General features: G+C 39.9%; 1 protein-coding gene across 1 annotated transcript in view; it reads right to left on the minus strand.

Annotated features, from left to right (window-relative positions):
* Positions 1-24,428, minus strand: part of nrg3b (neuregulin 3b) — a gene marked incomplete at both ends in the record, with an annotated part of 176,592 nt that overhangs the window by 20,430 nt on the left and 131,734 nt on the right. The window contains one exon of the mRNA XM_079182447.1: positions 5,016-5,089. Coding sequence (XP_079038573.1) covers positions 5,016-5,089 — 74 coding nt within the window. The remainder of the gene's footprint in view (positions 1-5,015; positions 5,090-24,428) is intronic.

Genomic DNA, 24,428 nt, shown 5'->3' on the forward strand with positions numbered 1-24,428 from the left:
TTAAATAGAATGTGGCTTGCCAAGCTCCTGACAGATTAAGTAGTGGGCACTCTCAAAAAAAGAAAAAGAAAAGGCTAACAGAGAGAAATAACATCTGTTCTTGGATGCATTTTGATTGTACATTGGGAAAATATGTCAGCCGGTGGTATGAGGAAAAATTTAAAACACCCCAGAGAATGAGTGAGTTTCACATAAATGACCAATGGACATTTGGATGAATGGATTTATAATAATTGCACCGGGTTATCTCGCTCTATTAAGGGGTGTGATTTGAGGGAATAGGTATTTTTATTGTGAACGATCAAATTTGAAATACAGTTGGCAAACTCAGAAGATTTAGGGAAAGTTTCAGAGAGCATCTGATCCTTTGTATTCAATAGAAAGCCAAGTATTTACTCTCTGACTGCCTAACAGACTCTTAATGAGGGAAGGGGATTTCCACGAATCCTGTGATAACCTGTGAAAATAGAAACAAAGGCAGGTCTGAAATCCCCTAATTAATCAATCGATTAACAAATTAATTTATGTTTGTAATTAAATAGGAAGTAAGTGTCATCATGTTTTTACTGAACACAATGTCAGTTCATCCTTTTCAGATCATATCTCGCAGCCTCAAGGATTATTTATTACACTCTCCTACTGATTCATAGCCAGTATAATAACAACTCACAAATGAATGATCTAAACATTCTACCCTGCGGACATTATGCTTTTTGACGTGAGGAGTTTGGAGTTATAACTGCATGATTAAGATGTGGACGACACTTTTGGCGCTTACTGTCACTGTGGAACAAACCCTCGGCAAGGCCAAAGAAGTGAATGCAGCATCTCACTGATGTTGCCTGATCTGTATTATCCATTCAAGCCTCTCTCTGTGATTGCCCATGGCAACAGCCAACACTTTCCTCCCCTCTAAATCGCCCTGACTGTCACAGCCTGTGCAGATGATGTCATTACAACACTGATACACATCCCTCGTTCTGGCATTGCCTTGTCTGGAGACACACACCAATCATAATACATGCAGGCTCCCAATCCGATGCACTGGCAACTCAAAGCTGCCCTGGGAATCACTTACGCCATCTTGTGGGAGCCTTGAGCAAGCTTGAAGAATACCTGTGCATCATGTCAGAGGCTCTTGGCCCGATTAAGAGGCAGAAATCTGGCAGGCGGGAGAGACAATGGCAGAAGTGAATCAAATCCTTAATCCCCTCCTTCGTTTGGGTGAGCAGGGAACTGGGAAGCCAATGTGTCTGTGTGTGTGTGTCTGTGTGTTATTGAACTCAATATCCTGTGCAGCTACTTACTCCAGACTTAATATCTACCAGAGATAAATAGTTCAAATTTGAGGCTTGCCTACTTCCTCTTTGTAAATCAGCTGGGTTAAACAAATAGCCGGCTCACCTCCCTCCCTTTCCTTTTCCGCAACCAGCACAACTAAACCAACATTAGCTGCATGCCCTTACCTATCCATAGGCTATATTGCAGCCTCCCTACACTCCCAGGTTTCCAATTACAGACCCCGCCAAGACCATGGCACCTTCTCTCCGTCTCATCTCCAAGGCTGAGTTCACAGCAGTGTAGTTGTAGTACCTGACAGGGAGCCACTTTGTCCTTTTTGTTCCTGAGCTTTTGAGATGTGCGCGACAGTCTTCCTACCTCTGTAAGGATGTGTGTACGTCGGAGTGGCAGTGTGTGTGTGTGCAAGCCAGTGCGGACTGCTCTGTTGAGTGGCTGCCTTGTGGCCAGTCAATACCAAGACAAAGCGTAAGAGGCGATGATGATTTGTGACTGTGAGGAGACACAGAGATTGATTTTCATCAAAGAAGAAAGGTTAAAAGAGAAAAATGTGCGTGGCAGATGAAACTTTTCTCTTCCCAGAATGTGATTTGTGTCTAACGCTGAAGATGTAGTATTAAACTCTGCTTGTAAAACAAGCATGTAGAAACAAACCCGCTCATACACACACTGACACACATACTTGACTGAATTGAATTTCACTGGAGCTCGTCCCACTTGTAGTTGCTGATAGTGTGTGCATGTATGCCTGCATGTTATTATATGATTTGGCTTTAGAATGCAGGATAATCCTCAAAACCCTTGGTAATCTGGGTAAATTTTCGATTACTTTGTATCAACAGAGATCAAAATAGGCTTCCTTGCGTGCATGCGTGGAGTGGCGGTAGGATACTTATAATTTTTGTTGAGGATGAGTTCACGATACAAAATTACGGCTGACTAAGATTTCTTAAACATGTTTTGACAAAGCTTTAATGAGCATTTCTTCTTCCTTTTTAATAGCTATTTGATGGATATTGTAATCCAGTACGTTCAAGAAAAGAAGAAGAAAGAGAGCTTTTGCACCCCATTAACGAGTATACTCTCACTAGCTCCCTTGCTAGGGGATGCAAATACGTCGTGGCAGGTGTATGCTCATGCCTCGAGGAAGCACAGTGTCGAGTGTAAAAGTTGTTTGGATGAGCGGTTCTTGAGAAAGCTGCAAGCAGCAATACAGCAGGCCCGAGCATTCCACTCGTTCAGAACAGGCAGGCAACTTTTTCAATGCACACTGCACTGGTAACTAATTCCTTGCTTTCCATGAGATTCTTATATTTTCATGACAAGTCTGGCAAGGCTGCACTTAAGATCATATCATATTGTTGTACGCCAGATGTGTATATATTTATTTATATGTAGTGAATGGGGATGATTCTGGGCCCCAGGAGTTGACTTTAGAGCCTAATTTACAAGCTTATAAAGTCAAAGTTTTGTCTCTATCTCAAAATTGTTTTGAAGTTTTGTGTATATTCATGACATGTGGAAATGTTATTCCATACATTTATTTGAATCCATTTTTATTCGCCCCAAGGTATTTTGAACTCCACCTTTTTTGTAGTTTTAGCTGGAGACAGTACATCTTTTAGTTTTCAAACTTTCTTTTATTATAATGTAATATAATGACAATAATTTAAGGAGACATTCTCATTTTCAGGTTCATTCTTGTATTTTAGGTTATTTGACAGTTAGTGGGTTAGCAGGCACCCCACATACCCAAACATTATGTTGATGTCAAACTTTTCTTTCATGTTTGATTTTGATCCAACAGGACTCAAGAAATAATTTTAATAAATAAATCTGCAATTAATAAACTAACTCATGGCTCATTGTTTACACTTCATAAGCAACCTGTGACGGGGGGCTGCCATTAGATATTGCTTTGTTTTAATTAAGTGGTCATAAGAAGAAAAGGTGTCTTAAACTACTCAGAATACAACACAAGCAGTAGCGAGAGCAGTAACAGTGCAAAAATAGCATTATAACTTAAGAGTTAATGTTGTTGTCTGGGAGATTCCTACTCTTGTCATTTCATAAGCTTATCTTCAACAACTGTAAAAGACGCATGCTCCTGAAACACAGTTTTTTAGTCATCCGAAAGGTCTTTTGTATCTTTAATTCACTGACAAAATCAATCCACTTCAATTTTCTATATTTTGAAATAGGAATCTTTTCCCAAGAATCATTTTGTGTTGAAGCGCTTTCAGTATGCCCATACACTGCAGGAAATATAGTTTCTAAATGTGTAAATAACAACAAATGTATGTACAGCATATTCTATTGCAGAGTCTTAAACTATGTGCATACAATAGCATATCAACCTTTTACATCAAACAAAGCATATTTTTGAATTTGCCTTCTGAAGGATTATTGTCTTATACATTTTAAATAAATGCAAATGTTCCATAAATGTTTTGTAATCTGCTGTATTCGTTTCCTCGGGTGTCCATTATTGTGCAAAACAATACAACTCAGCTTATCTCAAAGAGCAACATAAAATCTCCTGACCTGGACACCCACGGAAATTGATGTCTGCCTGTAGAAGATAAAATACATTCCACTGAAAACTGGCTGCGATGAGGGAGAAAGAAACATGCTTTGTGACACTGGCTTGTGACCCCATTAATGGACTCTCAGTGGGCATCAAACAGAAGGCAATAGAAGTTAAGTTTTCTCTCTGACTCTTAGTGCAGGAGAGCCAAGTCACTCCATAAAACAGTGTGAATTTGTAAAGCCGCAGCCTCATGGGAAACGCTCTGGGCCACCAATTTCTCTTCCTTGTACCTCTGACTTTTGCTTTATTTTTTAACTACTCCACACAGCTGTCATGGGGATTCAAAGACTCCCGGGGAATTGTTTTTCATAAGGAATAGGAAACTGAAGACTTTCCTTCCTTTTAGCGAGATTAAAGCAAAAGCCAGATTAAAGACTGCAATAAAAGATACAGGAGGTTTTATGCACAGGTTTTAATTCTAATATCTAAATGGTAGCTCTGTGCCTATGTGGGCCAATAAAGAAACACAGTCTCATGATATGCATTATGACTGTCTCTAAATCATGTTTTAGTGCTGTAATAATGTCCAAATTCAGATTAAAATGAAAATATCCACATTATGACATTATTAATAAATGTATCACCATGTGTTGTCAACAAAATAGACTGGATGGAAACACTAAGCCAAAAGTAGATAATGCAGCAACTGAAATATCTGTTCCTTATGAATTAAATACTGTAACATCACCTGATAGACTTTATACATCAGCTAGATCTTTATGTTAACTGGTACTCATTTTAGCTTAGAGACTTATCATCAAACGACTTGAGCATTTTCTCTTTACTTGAAATGTATATGTGGTACTTTATGCCTTCATTAGTGGGAGGAAACTAGAGGAGAGAGAGATGGGAAGGGTCATGCAACAAAGGTCCCCCGGTTGGAAACGAACCAGCGACGTTGTATTCATGGTTGCCGCCTTAACCCCTTTATGAAGACTTAGGGACCTGAGGACTACACAATACTGTGCTGCAAGAGTTCATGTGAGGCTGAACTCACTTGATTTATATTTATCTTGTTGACTGATCCAGTACAGTCAGAGATTCGCTCATGGGCATGTAAGACGTTGGAATCAGATCAATACACCGATATACAGTAGTAGGGTATAAAATAGAAAGGAGAGCGTACTTGGGTCTGACAAGATAGCGTCTGTCTTGGGTACAAACTGGTCACAGCGTAGTCCATGGTAGCCTTCCTTACACCTGTGTGAGAGAGAGAGAGAGAAAAAAAGAGACAGAGCGCAAGATTAGAAGTAAGACAAACCAAGCAAAACGTACCAGAGTACAGCATGAACTATCAGCTGAAGACTTCCAGATAAGGAAAGTTGAGAGGAGGAAACCTAGAAAGAAGACCAAATGGATGGTGAAAAGTTGAGTGCTCACCGAGGACTGAGGTGGTAGAGGGAGATACACAGAAACTGTCGAGAAGGGGTGGGGTGAGAAGAAAGAGAAAGGAAGGGGAAGATAGTTGGGCAGGCCTAAGCAGCGTCTGCAGCCTCGCTGATAGCACATGACTGACAGGAATGCCAGGTCCCAGTGGAAGAAATGGGGTACTGGGATGGAGAGTACTTGGCGTGATGCAGACAACTCAAGATCTACAGTGGAAGGGAAGCTGCCATAGTTGGAACGCTCATACAAACAACGTCCTGGCACAGTCCAGATATTTGCCTTCATCATCAAATAAATATCTCTCCACTGTTGACGACTGCAGATCCCTCAGCAACTGTCATAATTATATGCAGCGAAATTATGGCATTTTCAAGTTTGGCCGGGTATGTTGCAATATCTCAGCAATACCCTCATCGTTTCTACATTATCATACATGTATAATTCCAGCTAATGATTGGGGATTTTTTTTTACCAATCCTGTGCTATTACCTGAACGAATTAAAGAATGAACAAAACACTTGATAGCATACTTGTTCTGTCAGAATAAAACGTGTAAAGTTACGCAAAAAAATCAGGTCAGAAATATAAAGTTTGCTGTTGTCCCTCTGCACGCAGCCCTAGTTTGGCACAATCCTCAATAGTTTTTGTCTCAAAGAGGACTTAGGCATTTTTTATTCCTGTCGTCAGTAGTGGCCACACTGTGAGCACATTCAGTGGGCTGATCCATCCCTCTGCTCTTTCACGGCTTAGGGGAGACAATTGGGGGATTTGCTTTGATGTGTTTCTTTCAACATAAACTTGTACTTGAGTGAGCGATATGTCAGGGTTGTCTATATTTTCTCTATTCCGCCGGTCGATGACATATTGTAGGTAAAACTGCAGGGATTTGCGCTCACACATTATCCGTCAATATCTGTCCAGCACATTTCCACCATTGTCACCGCTCTCACATACAGTACAATGTCCTGGATGAGTGACGGGCAGACGTCGACCATTCGCTCTCACTCAGCTAGACTCTCACCATCTGATAAAAAACAACAATGACAACAACAACAACAACAACTGTGCTATGTGAAACAAACTGAGCAAGCAATGCAGATCACAAGTTGTTGGTTAGGTTGGATAAGAGTGAAAACTGTGTCAGATTGTCATCTTGCTTTGTTTTTACATCTCAAGCTGCAGTTTCAGCTTCCATTTGTTCAGTGTGTCTCAGCTCAGTATGTGTAGTTTCTTATACCTCCTATTTCCTCTGTAATGCAGTATGGAGCTGCACTATTGATGAAAATGAATAGGATACTGTATACGGTCCTCTTATTTTGTGCTGGCTCAAAGCTGATAGTGGTGCTAATGCACCTGCATCTCTTTTTTCACTCAGTGTCCATATGTTGCACCTGTTTGGTGATGTCGTGGCTCCAAAGTAAAAAAAAATGCTCCTACTATGGTAAGTTAAGTGTCGTGACGATTAGGTGGCACAATTTTGGCATTTTCTTTGTCATAACAATGCAATTACATTTTCACCTTTTAGGACAAGATGCTCGATGAAGCTTTTAAGACATACTGACTGAATTTTTGGCCACTCAGAGGCAGTGAGAAGCATCTCTAAACACAACACTGACATATTATCATCAATTAAGTTTACTTGGCAAACTTGTCAACATCAACTTTTTTTTGCTGAAAACAGCAGCCTGCTGCTTCTGGAAACAACAGCGTGGTGAGTTAATCAAATCAGTAAAGTTTGGTGCCAGAAAACTCAATCAATGACTTTAAAGAGATTGTAATTCTTCATACAGCTGATGTGCAGAGTCGTGTTCTTCATTAAAAGTGATCCTTTCTCCTCCCATCACATATAGACATTTGTTCCATTGTAATTATAAAAATACTGATTATAGCCACTTAAAAAAAAAAAAAATGTAATTGAAAGATGCACAAAACATTTGAAATCATGGGTGTGCTAGAAAGTGAGTTTGAAAAGCTTTTGAAATCTCAGTGCCGTTCATAGAGATCAGCACTGCTCTCAAGCTGCAGGGCGTGATCGTGGAAACAGTCAATTTGTGTTATGTGGCGGTAAAAACGCTCTAACTGCACCTTTTAAATAGTGCAACTCATTACTGTTCAACTGATGTGTGAAAAATACCCTCGAAAAACCTCAAACCCTTCATTTCATTTATAAAGTAAAAAACAAAAACCTCGATAGTTATCCGCTCAGGCGAGCAAAGGAGGGGATGAAGAACTTGAGTTTCTCCTGTCATTGTCTCTCCCACAGACAGACTTCTACCTTTTTAAATGGACTGAAAAAAAATGACTAATGCAAAGTCTTTGGTACATACAAACAAATAAACTAGAATATGTTGTCCTATAGAGCAGCACACAGAGCTACTAATAAACCAACAATAACATGGCAATGTCTTGGTCTGACAATTGGAAGTGCTCCTTAGTAGCCCAGATATGATGACCAAACAAATTGAAGAATTCATTGTTGGCAAAATCGTGTTATGCAGATAATACTGTAGTTCCTTCTATTCATACATATTACCCGGCTCTGGTTTTGTTAATCATTTGCATAACACAGTATTGTACAATACAAATGTCTGTGCTGGATACCATTAGTTGCATTCTCATTGTCATTGTTCATAATGCACTCAGTATGCATCTTACAAAATAAAAACAGCGAAAGCCAACTTGATTTAAGTGATCTGAAAGAAAAAAAACCCTTTGAGAAAAAATAAAAATCAGAATATCCGTTTTAAAAATGATCGTTATTTACCATGAGATACACCATTAAATCAGACCACACGTTTTACAGTGGAATGGAATATGCAAATATGCAACACGCCAATCTAAATGACTAATGTGTAAATATCAGAATATTTAACAAATTAAAAACTGCTTTTGACGGGAGTAATTAATACAAGGCCACAGAGGGATTTCAAATAAGAGAGAAGCCCAGAAGAAGGGGACGTTTTTGACACAGAGTATATTCATCCTGCATCCAATGTTAAGTTGTCAAATACATATCACAGGAAACAGAGAGCCTTGCTGATGCTGATACTTTCTGGGTAGCACTTTGTTCGCAGTAAAACACCGATTCCCTGATTTGGTATGAAACTCAAGCACTGTCCCCTTTTTTGTCAGACTGCCAGTCACAGTCAAACAGCCAATCGTGTATCGTAAAAATTCAGGGAGGAACCCAATGCGGCCACACAGATTTCAAGGGTAAATCATCCCTCCCCTGCCATTGCCTGTATCACCTTCTATCCCTGGGTGTGAGCTGAGACGCCTTGTTAGTATTCTGAATCACGAACCCAAAGGCAGAATGCCTGTCTGGCTATCTGTTTACGTCTCGGCTTGCTTCCTGTTTGTCTAAGTCTCCATCTCTCCCCTCCTTCCATCTTTGTAGCACTGTGAAACAAGCTCGGCCATCCCTCAGTGAGATGCAAACAATGCCTTGTAAATGTGTTTGTGTGAACATGGCGTCGAATGGATGATAAACAAAGTGAGATAATGCCGCACTTGGAGTATGTGTTTGGGCGTGTATCTTACAATGAGGGCAATGGGGGAACAAGAGCTTGCATTTATGTACGTGTGCGTCTGTTCGTTTGAAAAGGGGGACATATCTCAAAGAGAACCCAGATGTGTTTGTGTGGATCGGGGTACATGCGACAGCTTTCCCAAGTGTGTGTGTGTGTGTGTATATCCTGCAGCCGTTGTGTGTATGAGCAGCAGCTATACACTTGGAGCATGTTTTCCCCCCCACTGCTCCGGAGCTGTGTCTACCCAGCTGCCTTTAACACATGTTCAAGTCACGGAGAAAACACACCTCAGAGTCTGGAGGATGACGGAGGGGTGGGGAGCGCTGCCTCATAACTAATCACCAACCTTCCTGTTAATTAGCGTAAAGAAAAATGGAGGATAGTTTGAGCGCAAGGGGAGGGAAAAGAGGTTCAAGGAGGAGAGAAGGGATGGGAGTGTGATCGTGTCATCCAAACTTTTCATTTAATCCCTGACGCCCATGGATATTAGCTTCCATATGTCACATAAAAAAAAAGTCCATATGAGCTACAGTTTTACAGTGAGTAGACTAAATGAACTCAGGCTTGTTTAGTGGCCATTGATAATTTCCTCTCACTTTTAACAGCATCCGTTGACAACCAGCTGCAATAAAATGGGCAATTCTGTTGCACAGATCATAGGGAAGGTTTTAAAAGAAAATGGCCACGACTTGATGAGATAATCAATGTTACTCACGTGTCTGTGCAGTAAATACTGTATAAAGGTTTTTCTTACCGAGCATAAAGTTTGGAAACAGGGTAAAATTATGCCCCGCCAAGAAGCTTTTTGTATAGATTAGAAGAGAAGATATAACGTGTTACTGTTAGTGAATTTTAGAGGTGCAGTCAGGCAGGTTTTGTGAGCTTTGGACAGGCCAGCTGCTTCCAGTGTTTCCAGTGTTTATGCTAAGCTAAGATAACCAGCTCCTGGCAGTAGCTTCATGCTGGACATGACAGTCGTATCAATCTTCTCATCTAACTCTTGGCAAGAAAGCAAATTAGCATATGCGCTGAAGGAATTACCATCCATTCTGGCTTCAAAGCTGTGGTTCGAAGTTCATTTTTGACCTCAGTTTCTGCATCTGCTAATTAAGAGCAAGTGATTGAAAGCTCAAGAACAGGTGCTAAATGGACCTTGTGTTGAGATTGTATTTTTAATTGAGTAATTCTTCGTATAACGTAAGTGATCCATCCAACAGCATCTAACACAGAGATAATAAGACATCATTAAAATAAAATTGTAAATCTGCTGTTGTTTTTGTCTTTCTGTTGTATATATAAAAAGAGTAAAATGACACACATGTTAAGTAAATTAACATTAAGTCCACGTTTGTAGCTTCATATATTAAATGTTATCAATTAAATATGGCAACTGTTGTTTTTCATGGTGTCTATAATCTGACTCACAGGTAGCTGAAATCAATAATTCTGAGAGAAGCAAACGTTTTTCTGAGGAGTCGTGTCGCTGTGTAGAAAATTCCGTTTCTGATTAGAACACTCGGCATCCCGCAGGGTTCAACATTATGGTTACGCCACTTTAAAAAGAAATGGGTAAGCACAGTCAAAGCCTCACACTCAATATATAAAGCTTTCCAACAGCATGTCTTGATTTATCTGGGCTATATGACTAAAGCTGGCTCACCCTGAACTGCAGGACATTGCTATCATCAGCTCTGTTTGCCAAAATGAAATGAATAACTTAATTTTGCTGGCATAAGCTCATGACTCATGGCATACGACAAAACCTAAGAAGAGCCAGTGCATGCTACTTAAACTTGCCACTTGATCATATCTACGCATGGTGACTGGGAAGTTAACAGAACGTATCTACAAATAATTTGGAACTGATAATGTTGGACTGAATCCATTTTCCCTTAATTACCTGATTCTTATTCCTGGAAATGCCGTTCTTCCGTCTCTCTATCAAAGGCAATCATTATTTGGCAGCAGGGCTTCTTGCCACACTCAATAGGCACATTTATCACACTGCACCAAGTCTTTTGACTCACTGCCACATCTCATATTGCATACCAACTGGTGCAGTTGATGTTGATAAGTATTACTGAATTGGGCGTTACCCTTAATTTCCATAAATTGACCTACAAGTCATGCATAATAAAATCTGAATTTGCATATGCATGGACAGCACAGCTGCAATATGGTATTATGTTAATTGCTAAATATTGCAATAAATTATTAAAAGTCCATTCACTGTGTGGGGATGGTGACTGCTGTGGTATTTTCATTTGGTCATTTTTTGAGATATAGCAGCTGCTGTAGACCGAGATACCGACCTATTATATTAAGTGTATAAATACAGTATAGGAGGAAGATGAGGGAAGGCAGTTGATTTAGGCTGCATTCGCTTTCCACCGCAGCCTAATTTTTACCACTGGGAAGGTCGAGATGACTAACTAAAATCCATTTTTTATGAGCATAAAAGAAGTAGACCTCCAGTGATCTAATCCCTTTTATAATAAGAAAATACACACAAAAACATATCACACCCATCACACCCATCACACACACACACAAATACATATCTCTGCTTCACTCTCAATATCAAAGCCTAATCAGTGGCTGACACTTCTCTCATTGTTATTGATGGGGTACGAGGGAAGAATAGGCTATGAGTTGGCTGCAATCTGCCCAGATTGTTCTGTGGTTAAAAAAACAAACATGATACAAGGCCAAAATGCCTCCAATAAAGACAGCCTTCTACCTTTATCGCATACGCCGTACATATCTCTATCCGTCTTTTGCAGCAGTGCAGCAGGGAAGGTACGGTGGACATGATTTATACCTTATACCTTGATGGATGTCTATTACTGCGTGTGAGCTGTTTACATACAAGACTGATATGCCGCTGCCAGGATGTGTCTGTGTTGAAATCTCAAATGCTTCACCGAGAAGAGGGCCAAGAAAGAAGTAAAGCTAGAAGGATGGCTGTCACTGAGCAACTTCTCTTTCTGTAAAAATAACCCGAGAACGTGTGGATCTAAACAAGATGCGGGCACAGCGGTTAAATAATTGCCGTCATAAATTTAGGTAGACCTAATTACAAAACAGAGCATTAATAAAGCTATTTCACTTTCTGGGGACATTTGATGTATGATATACAGCGCTATTATGCTGTGATTAAAATCTAGATTGTCAGTCAAGCAACCGTTTGTCTCAGATACTGTGCTTGCTAACTCTACCAGAGTTAATTAGAGCTTCATTAGGGTCCTGACTAATGAGCCACTTTAGTGTTGGAGTAAATACATTGTTAATAAAGTTTAGTAAGGTTATACTGTCCTCATTCCTTTTTTAAGGTTTCACTACTTTTTGGGTGTTATCCCCAATACATTTTGCTGGTGAAAAGTGTTTGTATATATGTATATGTATATAGTTTGAATAGTATATTGCATTTTCTTGAGCCACAGTCTGCTATATTTTGCTGCTGCAATGTCCCCATTTCCCTGCAGGGATCATTACAATTTCATCAGCTAAGACAGTAAACAAGGCTGCTGCAACCATTACATTCATCAAGATAAACACACACTTACACGGCCTCACTATCAAATGTCATCTGAACCAACTAGCAAAATAAAATATCTCAATCGGCGCATGGCACAAAAGAGCAACACAGCACACAATGTTCTGGTCTGGTGTGCTCTATCTCGAAGGCTCAAAGTAGTCATTAAGCTCTTGGAGGATGAAGACGTCCCGGCTTGTTTGCCTCGCACATAAGCAGGGCTGAATGTTGAAACTGGGAGCTGGCACTGTATCACGCGGGAGTGCACACTACATCACGACGGTGCTCCCAAGCTGCGAGTGTGTAACAGGTGCTGTTTCAAAGGACTAGAGATAACAGAGTGGATAGAAAAGGGTGAGGGGAGACGGACACAGTGAGAGAGGGGCGGCGGCGGGGGGGGGGGGGGGGTTGCTGCTGAAGGGGATGTATTCCTCTTCATCTTTAGAGATTTCTTTTTGCATTCTCTCCGCGGATGTGTGAACGTGCGTGCGCACACAATTGCAAAAATATACTGGCAGACTGGGAAACACTATTCTGTTTTGAAGAGCATGATACTTTAAGCTACCCTCTTGAAAAAGAAGGATTAATTTTACCAGCAGCCCGTATAGGTGTGGAGATTTGCACTTTCAACCCTGTATAAGACGAGACATCTGCATTGTGTACTATTAACCACTGCGAGTAACCTTCCACGCTTCCCACCTAGTGATTCCTAATTTAAAAGTGTTTTGAATATTTCCAAACATTATCATCAATCAGCTCTGTTTGTGGTGATGATGGTGATCATCTGGTGTGTTTGCAGAAGACTTGCTAAACATCATCAATGAACGTGGGTCTGTTACGAGGTGCCGCAGAAAAAGTATGTAAGTAAGTAAGTTAATGATGTCATATGAGTCATGCTCCTTGACCATGAGTAATATCTTCAGGGTGCTACCATGAATATATCAGCCCAAACTGACGACGACTTCTACTGAGGTAAAACTACATTTGTTTTTGAGAAAAAGAACGAAGGCCCGAGTGGTTTCTGATTTAGTTTCATGCAATTTTAAATAAATCTTACATGCTCAATGGACACGCTAAAGAGACAAGAAGACAAGCTGGGATGTAAAAAGCAACACATTTCTCCATAAATTGGTTTCACCAGGGAGCATTACCTTAAACTGAATTATGATGGATCTATCCCTCTTGCTCTTCATTCGTTATGGTGTGCCGCTAACTAAAAATGGAGAATGTGAGTGCAGGGGATGCAGATACAGGCTCACAATTTCACGTTGAGTTGCTTTTAGCTGCCCACGCTTTCGCTGCAATCACTCTAATCAAAGCAATTATGTTTCTGTGTGTTAAATCTAATGATGACTCGTCTGAGGCTGAAGCACAGCTAACACAGTTGATATTAGCTCTTCTTGTTAATATTGTACAATTTAGACAATCTTAAAGCTTAAGAGAGACATCAAAACAATATCTTCCTGAATCCCCAGGTTTCATAATTATTCATTTGACCTCCGCTCCCTTTGCAAGGGACCAGCGCCAGACAACATAGACTGTTGGCTGCCTCCACTATGATACAGTACATTACGATTTTAGAAAGGGGTGTTTGAACTGCACCTTGAGAGAACATAATGTGATTATTAAACAGTAATTAAGAGAGATGGGGGGGGGGGGGGGGGGGGGGGGGGGGGAGCCCCTGCTTGTCATCGAGGTGTGTAAAAGCTTATCTTCTCTGATATCATGCCCCTTTAGGACTGGTGCCAATGAAAAAGTAATTATGTTCAACTGTGTTGTTTGTAACCCTGACAATAAATAGAAAATACAGTCCTAACATGAGCCATTACTTCAGAGTGATTGAGTTTAATTGTTATCTGCAAACAGGCGGTTTGACTCATCGTTACTAAAGTGCCAAGAATGGTTATAGATGTATGTGGAGCGAGAGTGACCTGAATAATTCACCTCCTACTGGTAATGAGTAAGTGAAAATGCATGTAACATCATAGCCTTGTCTTCACACATTGTATAAATGGGGACCTGGGTCTCCGAGACGGTGATCCTAACAGAGTTATTGAGATCTCTTGCATGTTTCATACAGCAAACATGACTCGAGTGCATTTGAATCTTGACTGGATTTTAAAGGTGTCATAGAGCTGATAGTAACTTGCGTACAATTTACATGCTTTTGCATTACATGATTTCAACTATTTATAAAGAGCAAGTCTTGTGAAAATCAACTCTATATGACAACTTATATTCATATATATGAACCACATACCCACATTTTCTTGTAATATGAAGTGGTGGTGCCATCGACGGATAACTAAGAAGAAATGACCTTTAATGGAAACAAGTGCTTCAGTATTGTAAATAAGTGCAGCATTGAATGCAGACGTCTCTCGATATATCATGTGGTTTGCTGTAGACTAGCAATTTAGACTCAAAGGGAGAAGACATTGCCATTAACACAAGATTATACTGTATTTATAGGATGAGAGACTGTACACTAAACTTGACTAAACACTTGACACAGAGTATCAACATTTCTGGAAACACAGTCATTATCTGTCTCCTCAGGAGCAAAAACCTCCGGCATGTCCCCTTATCGTAGAGTTTATACCTTTGCTTTGTATGAGACTCACAGTAAACCCCAATGGCACATTCATCAATCGTGTCCCCCACTATAAGGAGTGCTGCCTCTCTTTGTATTTGGTCGGACAAACAAACAAGAGAAATGAGAATCCGTGACGGGCATTTCTTACTGTTTTACCCAACAACTTGACAATTAATCAAGGAAGAAGTCATATCACAATGTGGTAAATGTAAAGTCACAAAAATAAGCACATGCACTGAGTTCCGCCATTTTCTAATACATTAAGGTGCGTTCACACCTTGACTAAATTCTTTTAATGTGTCAAACAAAAACGTGTTACACTTTAATGACGGCATGATAAGTTGTCCTGAAATTAACAATGAACCCATCTCGCTCTCTTAATTAAGATTAATGATAATAGTAAGCGTTATTATTATTATTATTCATATTTTTATTTGTAAAGCACTTATCAAATTCTAGGATTACAAAGTGCTTTACAATGTTAACAAGTTTTTAAAAAATCTAAATGTAAACCAGCTCATCTACCTCTTTAGAACTTGTTGGTGGTTAACCACACTACCACATGGATGTTCACACTAATAGTCGCATTTTCAGTCAATAGCATAAACACGGTGATTGTTACATTAGAAATGAGTTGAAAACACTGTAAATGCCCTCAAGAGCTTCAAGTAAATACCACTATCATGCGCGCAGGATTATGCTGTGGTTTTCTCCACAAACATCAATGGTATTAGCTATGCCCATTTCCCCGCTTCCCATCTCGCCCTACATAGTACAAATCTGCCTCTGGTTCTAAAGTATCTGGGGGATCATTCTGCTCTGTGATGCATAACAAGAGTGCAAAAGCCACGGCGCCACGCGGCTCCAGGTGTTTCCTCCGATCTGCGATCTGCATTCATTTCAGGAGCTCATCAAAGAGGTGGAGTTGGGTTAACTTTCTATCGGCCAATAGCTGAGCTGTGGCTCCACCTCAACCCCCCCCCCCCCCCCCCCCCCCCCCAAGGGCCACCCACTGTTGAGTAGGGACACTGTGAGGGTTTTTGTTTTTTTTAGCTTTAAAAAATATATTCTCTGTAAAAAACAGGACACTGCTGCCTTTTGTGCCCAATGTTTTGGATGCTGCTAACATCTGCCTCTACAACCTTAATCCTGTCTGCTACTTTCAGCATGATTGAGTTTGATTCATTGCAAATGCTAATGACCTCCAAAGGACCTATACATACACAGTCTCAAAAGCACACACATACACACAAACTAACAAAGACCCTGACACACACACACACACACACACACACAGAGTGTACAGCACCGTCAAGGCAGAGCTTTGTCTGTAGATGAACTGTCTTGAAGCCAAACCCTCTGGCTAAGCTACAGTATCAGCTGTAAAAAGATGGATTAGGGTCCTCTATAACTACTCTCACACTGAGGCACGATGTAATAAGATGAGTGTGTGTGTGTGTGTGCTGGAGGAGGGAGGGCACATCTTAAAAGTGACTGGCTGCTCACACCTACTGTGCCGTCCCTGTGTTGAATGTCGTGTGTGTGCTCCTGCAAGCTGCCTACAAAGTGTGAGAGGTTTAGAGCCGTAGATAGGGACTACTGGAACAGCGTACACTGCTGTCTAACAGAACCCAAACAAAAGTCTGGGGGAAAAAAAAAGAGATTGCTCCCATTGTGATCAATCTGACAGCCTCAGCCAACCAGCCTTGAATAGATGGTCACATTTCTGTACCCTGCAGGCAGACGCCGCTACGCAATACACTGTCAAACGCAAGTAATGACATCTTAGCCCAGTTAAAAATCAAATTGTGCTTATTGTTCCCGGTTTCTTTATTATTATGTCTACACAATATCTCCCAGTATAATACTGGCTGATTGCATGCTGAATATGTCCACGGGTGTAAATAAAGACCACACTGTTTGTAAGAACCCGTTCTTGGTAAAGTTCATACCGATGGGCGCACAAGAAAATAACTGTCAAATTCAAAATGATTGGTTGTTGTAACCATACAGCGAGAGCTGTGGTTATCACAAAGTGAGACTCTTTGGGGGCGTTGTAGAAGCCACGAGAGCCGTAGCGACGAGATCATTACTGACGGTTTCAAAATAGCCACAGAAATAAGAGGTATGTTTTATAGCCACAGAGAGTTCCGATTGGATAAATATCTGTTAAATCCTTTCAGACAGCATTTGTTTTAAGTTCATGCCAGTATGAACCTGCAGTGAAGTGACATCACTATGATTATACTACAGTAGTAGCACTGTGCATTTTACGCAAGACGGAAAAACGAAACAAAAGGAACGCCGCATGTGCTCCCAATTCCCCATCTTGAATATGCAAACCATGTTGTAGCGACAATCTGCAATTGTACGAATTTTAATCAGTCAAGTCAGCCCGTTAACCACTGTAGAGTGTTTCCAAGACGAGTGGCTGTGATACTACTTATGACCCAATTTAACACGCAAACATATCTCCTGTCAAACCCAATTCACCTGCACATCTCATTTTGCTTGCCAGAAAATCGTGCTCTGAGCCCTTTCAGCATTTCAGATCCTTTTTGTAATACCAGTGCATCCTGAAATAGCTTAGAGCTATAATATTAACAGATATGCATTCAAATGGCTAATATTAACCACACGGTACGCAGGTCAATGCTTCCACATAGCACAAATCTGAGCCCTGACATGCAGTGGGAACACAAAACAAATATAGTCCTTAGGCAGTGAAAAAACAAAATCCTCTAAAAGATTTAAGGAATGGATTTCACATTTAAAAATGAAAAATGAGACTGCAGAACAAACTTATAGCCGGGATGCTAATTGGAAGAGAATTGAGCTGGAGAAATAACCCCACAGTCTCACTGCAGATGTCAACCCTATAGATTTTCTGTGTGATCTATATTTACTATACACTCTGTAAATACAACAATATCTTATGATTTACCTATCGGTGAGTTTTTCATGTGATTAAGGGCTATTTTTTAACTTGTGGACAGCTGTGAATTGGTATTGATTAAATTCTAATTCAGTTCCCCTCGTTTCACTATTATTGCCAGCAGAAGCTGAGATGCGCCGCCTTTCTAGGCAAATGTAGCTCAAGCTCAGAAATAGATGACCTCTGTTGATTGAATTACCCTTCGTCCCTTGCAGCTTGGTCAGTGTGGTCCTTGTGACTTGCTGGACTATATATTTACATTTATTAGTGTACAGGAAGGAGAAATGCTATATTATATACAAAAACAATTCTCTATTGTCTTTGGTAGAAATGCGAATTAGCATTTAGCACATGTTTCAGAGCTGACTTGAGCCGGTTTTCAGTGAAATGGCAATATCTAGAAGGAGTGTAAAAATGCTGCAAAGAGATCAAAATGATACTCCCCTGATTTGTTTCACTGCCCAAAAGCACAAACAAAATAAAGACAAATCATGCATCCGTCTGAGGTAAGCAGAGCTCTAACTATGCAGTCATCAGAGGATACGCTTCCATGCTTAGCCTTGGGTTAAATCCACTATATCTGTCCGTGTCACACTTTAGAATTACAGCTAAAAGGATGAACATGAAAGTGATGGGCAAAAGAAATGAAAATGAAGGGTGGGTGAGTCTGGGAATTATAAGACGGAAACCGTCAACGTGGAGTGCATCAGTGTCAGTCAAGCTCCATCCCCAATGATCGTGGCTAATTAGATGTTCCCATGCTCAACACATCATGCTGATGGGGGGGAACATTTTGCAACCCAACCCAGCTGACATGTACTGATATCATTGTGAACTGAGTCAGCTGTGCCGACTGCTAACATGGTTCAAGAGTCGAATTGTGGTTGATATTACAGATGCATGTTCTTTTGACATACAGTGACAGGTACTGAGGGGACAAAATCGGAATTAGAAATGGATGAAATAAGAAATGAATGAATGAACCTCAAAGTAAATGCACGGAAATGCAGTTATAAATAACAGTGAACATCAATAAAAAAAAAAAAGTCAAAATATTGCATAGACAATTATTTTCCCATTTGTCTATTTTTCTATTCTAATTAAGTCATGATCCCAACAATGTCAAACCAGCGACATTGCAGTTTTAGGGCATACACGCACTGTAAGCACTCGGCTACCGAGGCGCTCCAGTTACTACTTATGGTCGACATTCTTTCCACAATAGCCATTCAATGTATTTACGTCCAGCAATTACACATACATAATAGTTTTTACTGGCAGTGATGGAGTACGTCATTCCCGCGTTGGATTCAGATTGCCTACCTACCTACAAGGGTTCACAGGAAATGATGCAGCATGTAATAAAGTGTAATTTTATCTCACTGTTTACCGCCTTTACACTGTCAGAGCTGTATTCATTTTCACATTAAAAGCCTTCAACTGGCAAAACACTTGGGTTGCTTTTACTGTGAAGCAGCCAAAACAAACGCTATATACTGTATTTGTCACTGCGGTTAACGCTCACCATGATCGAACAAAAGTTTGTTTGGCTGCACTGTAATCAGACCATCAGTAACTCTAATTACTAATAAATGTAATAGAATACTAGGGCTTTCTTACTCTCTCATCGTTTTTTTTCAGTAATGTGTTACTTGATAGCTTTACAACTAAACTTTCTCCCGACACAACTTTGAATCCAGCAGAATGACACTACAAAGGACAACATTGCCTCCCCTGATTATCTGCTTTTCAGTGTAGTCAGTGTCAATTCCTGGTTTGATTGCTGTTTCTGCCTGAATGTCAGACACTCACATAAAAAGACATTATTTAGCATCTTGTACAGAAGCAAATACAAAGATACATATACAAATACATTATTTAGGGGAACAAATGGAATATATATCCACCTATCCATCTATCTATCTATTTAGTCTAATCTGATATCTCTTTATCTCCATCTCCTCACTAATCACATCCTTGTTTCACCTTGGTTCTTCAGACAGTGTTTTAAATGTTTTAAAGGAATTTGATTAAAATGAGCCCTAAAGCCTTTAATAATCTGTCATGTTGGATGCACCATATGCTGTTGCTCACAGCCTCTCTTGCAGTCTTCCAACCGATCACTAGCACTGCATTGTAGAGTGCTAAAAATCTTCAATTGTACGCCTCTTGGCAATTCTCATTTGGAATCCAAGATGCAGCAATTCACAGCAGATTCTTGGCTCGCTCTTTATAGTTACATTAATGAGGACAAATAAAAATAACAAAGACATTAAAACAGTGAAATTCAAACAAGCCAAATGGACGGGATATTGTGGAGGGAGGATCCTCATGTCTTAAAACAGATATTTGTTTCATAGGTGATGGAGTTTTTGCAGAACAAACGGTCTTGTTTTTATTTACCTGTCAATATTAAGCACACATTTCCTCCTCCAACTGCTTCTGCTTGCATGTGAGTTGCTGCTGTAGCTACTAATTACTCTCTTACGCGCTGCTGATTAGCTTTGCCTGGATCCCAAAGCTCCAAGTGTGTGTGTGTTTGTGCACATATATGCAAGGATGTTAATCACTTCTGTTGCCACTAAAATAACAACACGTCTGCAAAATCAATTTGATTGAACCAAGTAAAAAACAATTTTCAAAGAAGAAAAATCGAGGGTGTATTAATCTACGAAGCCAGCAATCCTCGACGCCTGACCATGTGTCATTTCAGGATAACTGATCATGCATCTGCTGAATTAGCAAGAGATGGCTCAAGATCCCTCACTCCATCCCTTTACTTTGAAGTGACGGCAATGATGAGATTACATCGTGGAGTGATCAAGGATAACCTTCAGTGTTTCATCTCCACAGATCCACCCGTTGGTCCACATCTCTTGCACTGACATATTCACCTGGAACAGAGCGCTGCCAGATGTCTGAGCTTATTAGCACTCCAAGAAAGCAGTCATTGCTGTGGTTTGGTTTGTGTGACATGTATTTCTCTAATATATTTATGAGTAAAGCACGTTCTCTACTTTATTACTGGCAGTGCATTTGCTACATTAAAGGTTTACATTTCAGAGTAGGGTCAAGCAGATTACTACATTTTAACTTGCTTGCTTGGAGGAAGAACAAATACAGTAATACAGTACTTCTAGGTGAGTAAAATCACTGACATTAGTTGTGAAACTTGATAAAATCCCTGAAAAGATGACTGTTTCAGATCTGTGGTGGTTTGGGTAGCAGCTGTTCTGTTTTTTTGCTAAATGGGCCAAACATGAAGGGCCCAGTGTTAATTTTGTGCTTTCATATTTTCTCTTTCATATGAACACCTACAGGAGGTACAAATTGAAATCAATCAGTTAAATAAATGTTAGAATCATTGAGATATAACCTGTGTCTTGTTGAATTAGGCTTTGCTTCCTTGTTGTTTGTTCTTACAGACGAAAAATACGAATAATTACCAAATTAACTTATTCCTTTAAATACTTTTTTGCCTTTATTCTGACCTCATTAATACCTAATATGTAGTATAATAATATGTAATATGTATTGTAGTCACAGCCCTGCCCATTGTAACAAACTGGGCTTGCACATTTGATGAAGTTTAAAAAATAGAAACGGCCATTATGTATTGTTATTACACCAATTATATAAAATATGAATAATTTATAATATTTCCGGTTTTAAAGGTTATATCGGCTATGGAGGGATGAAGAAACAAAAGCCACAAAGCAACCAAACAAAAGTTGACTATCTCAGAGTATTCGATCACACACAACTGCAGTTAAACAGGTAAGCAAAATAACAAAGAATGAGTTTTATCAAGGCAATTATCTGAGCAGAACTGCGCCGGTGAATGTATTCCACCCTTGACTTCTCTGCGATGAAAGCAGCATGAGCTTTCTCACTCCCTCCTTCTTATCACACTGTCGAGCCAGCTTGCCTGCTCCCACACTGCGCTTGCCAGCAGAAAGGGCACTGCTCGTTAATGCCAGTGAGCTGGAAATGAGTCACAGCAGCTTGTCACGTGGCTGATCTGTACCCTGACGGGGCCCTCTGCTCAGGAACTAAAGAACACGGTTTTCCCCGATCGTTGACATTCAGGGCTGCTATTATGACTGCTGTTCCCGTCAAACTGGGGGAAAAGAGCAAAATGCGCACATTGAGTAAGATGTGGTGAATTGATCCTTGTGGATACTAGTTCCTCTGCTGGTTATAGGGTTGGATGTTTATGTTATATGCTATAGTCTCCTCTATGAATGTATTGCACACAAAGAGCGTGGCTGACTTGGAAATGACTGTAATTAACAACACTGCCATGAAATTAAAAAGACCATTATTATAAAGTGTTAAAGAGCTCCACTAACTGTGATCTTCAAAGATACGGTATATTCTATGAGACCTCTTCCATGTTGCCATTACTTAAGCTAATTCGATTCGATTTGTGTGATAACAGTGTGTCAAAGGTGAACAAATAGAAATGTTCTACTATATCCAAGCCTGTGAACGCTATAAACACCTGGGAGTCGTGCAACACAACTTCAGTTGTGCGTTGGTGTGCTGAGATTATATAAACATGCATTCTCTCACAGTTTATTTGCTTCAACCAGCTCAGTTTCTTCAAGTGGGAAAGGTTTTGATATAATGAGGTTATATTTCACAGTTTTCCCGTGCTTTGGGAGGAAGATTGAGATAGTTTCTAAGCGACTTCAAACTGTCATATAAGTATTATAGAAGGGTGAGCTTGGCTTCTCTTTGATACTACAGGCTAATTAGTTGGATAATAGATCCTAAATAATAAGTCTCCTTGCACAGTTATACATTTTATCACCAATTTGTGATTTTTGTTCTCCGTTTACAGAAGTTAATTTGTGGGGAAATGTAGTCATTTAGTCCTTTGGTGTTTCCACTTCCCCTCAGTCGAACTGATTTCTTTCTACTTCAATGGGTTCGTAGTCACAATTGAGATAAGCACTTAACTTCAGCTGAGTCAATGCACCAACGCTGTTGTTAAGCACAACTCGAGCAGATATGTATCCAGTGGAGATTACCCAAAAGGAGCTGACATCACTGAGGTTCAGAACTCAAACTCAAAATGTCTTTTCTGTTGTGCAGTGTCTCCTCTGGGAATAGGTGGCCTAAATATAAAGTTACAGCGTCATATACAGCTGAGCATTAGCTTTTTTTTTTATATACGCTGTTAAAATGTTGTTGTGAAGAGAATGTGGGCATCATCAATCATGTCGTGACTGGTGTGTGGACATTTGATCTGCCCAGAGGATCGTGGGAGATTTATAAGACTAACACATTGACATGAAATATAGAAATGTGTTCCAATGTATGACCATTTATATACATTCTTCCCTATAACTTCCCCGATGCTCCTGAATTAAATAAGCGTGCCGCATATAGAAAAGGGTCACAGGTCTTGACATGTTGAAAGAAGAGTCACACACAGGAGTGCTTGCAGCTAAACGCTAACCATCTGAAAGTCAAGATATTTCACTCAAAACCACAAAATGTCAACCTCACCAAAGTCAACTGATCACCAACGTCATCTAGATTCATCTTTTGGGGACAATGAATGTCGACAACAAATTGCATCTTAATCCAATAGTTGTTGAGATATTTCAGTCTGGAGCAAACTGATGGATAACTGACCAACACACTGACATTGTCATCCCCTGGAGCCTTGCAAGCAGCATTTCTGAAAATCCTGATTGATTTTTACAGCCTGACAACAACAGCAAAGTTGAAACCATGACTTCCACAGCTCCTTGGTGGTCCATCTAGCACCAGGTCCTCATAAAAGTACAATGAGCACTGGCTGTGTTTCAGCACTGTTTCCATTTTTCAGGCTTGACTTTGTCTGTGATCTTTCCCTCTCGTTTCTCTTTGAAATCACCTGACTACATGCAGCAGATGAAATATAGAAACCACTGTGGGTTGGCTGCAAGTGAATTGCGATGAGGAATACTACTTCCTTTTCCTTCTCCAATAGCTTCAGGGCAAGGAAATATATTTTTTGTATCTATTTTTTTAGATACAAAATAAGAGCGTTGGCTGTAAAATGTAGCCTAATCCTCTGGTCATAAACACTTTATTAAGGGACTCATCTAAAGATCATCTTTAGTCTGAATGTAAGCATATACATGAGGAATTGCATGATCTTCTAAGACAATACAAAGTGGAGAAGAATCTAAATCAATCTGCAAGCCCTTAGAAACCAATTGTAAATCAATATTTTTTTATGTCATGTTTTTGAAAAAACAAAGTGCTGCTTGAATGTTAAACCAAAGGTCTACCAAATTGATTTTACATTGTGGTGTTAGTAAAAGCAACCAGGTCTATTGAAATGATTGAAGGTTGGAGGCTTTGAAATCTGAAAGGGCAGTTATTTGGAAACAAATTCCATGTTCATGGTCAAAGTGAGCTACTTGGCTCAATTTATTATGTTTTTTTCATTTTTAAATCAGTAGCACTTAAAAGAAATACCAGCGTTAGAATATTGGTTGTGCACCAAATAAAATATACAGTAAACAGTAAAATATACTGTACTGCCCTTGCTTGCA

The sequence above is a fragment of the Pholis gunnellus genome (assembly GCF_910591455.1).
Source record: "Pholis gunnellus genome assembly, chromosome: 21".
NCBI classification, from domain to species: Eukaryota; Metazoa; Chordata; class Actinopteri; order Perciformes; family Pholidae; genus Pholis; species Pholis gunnellus.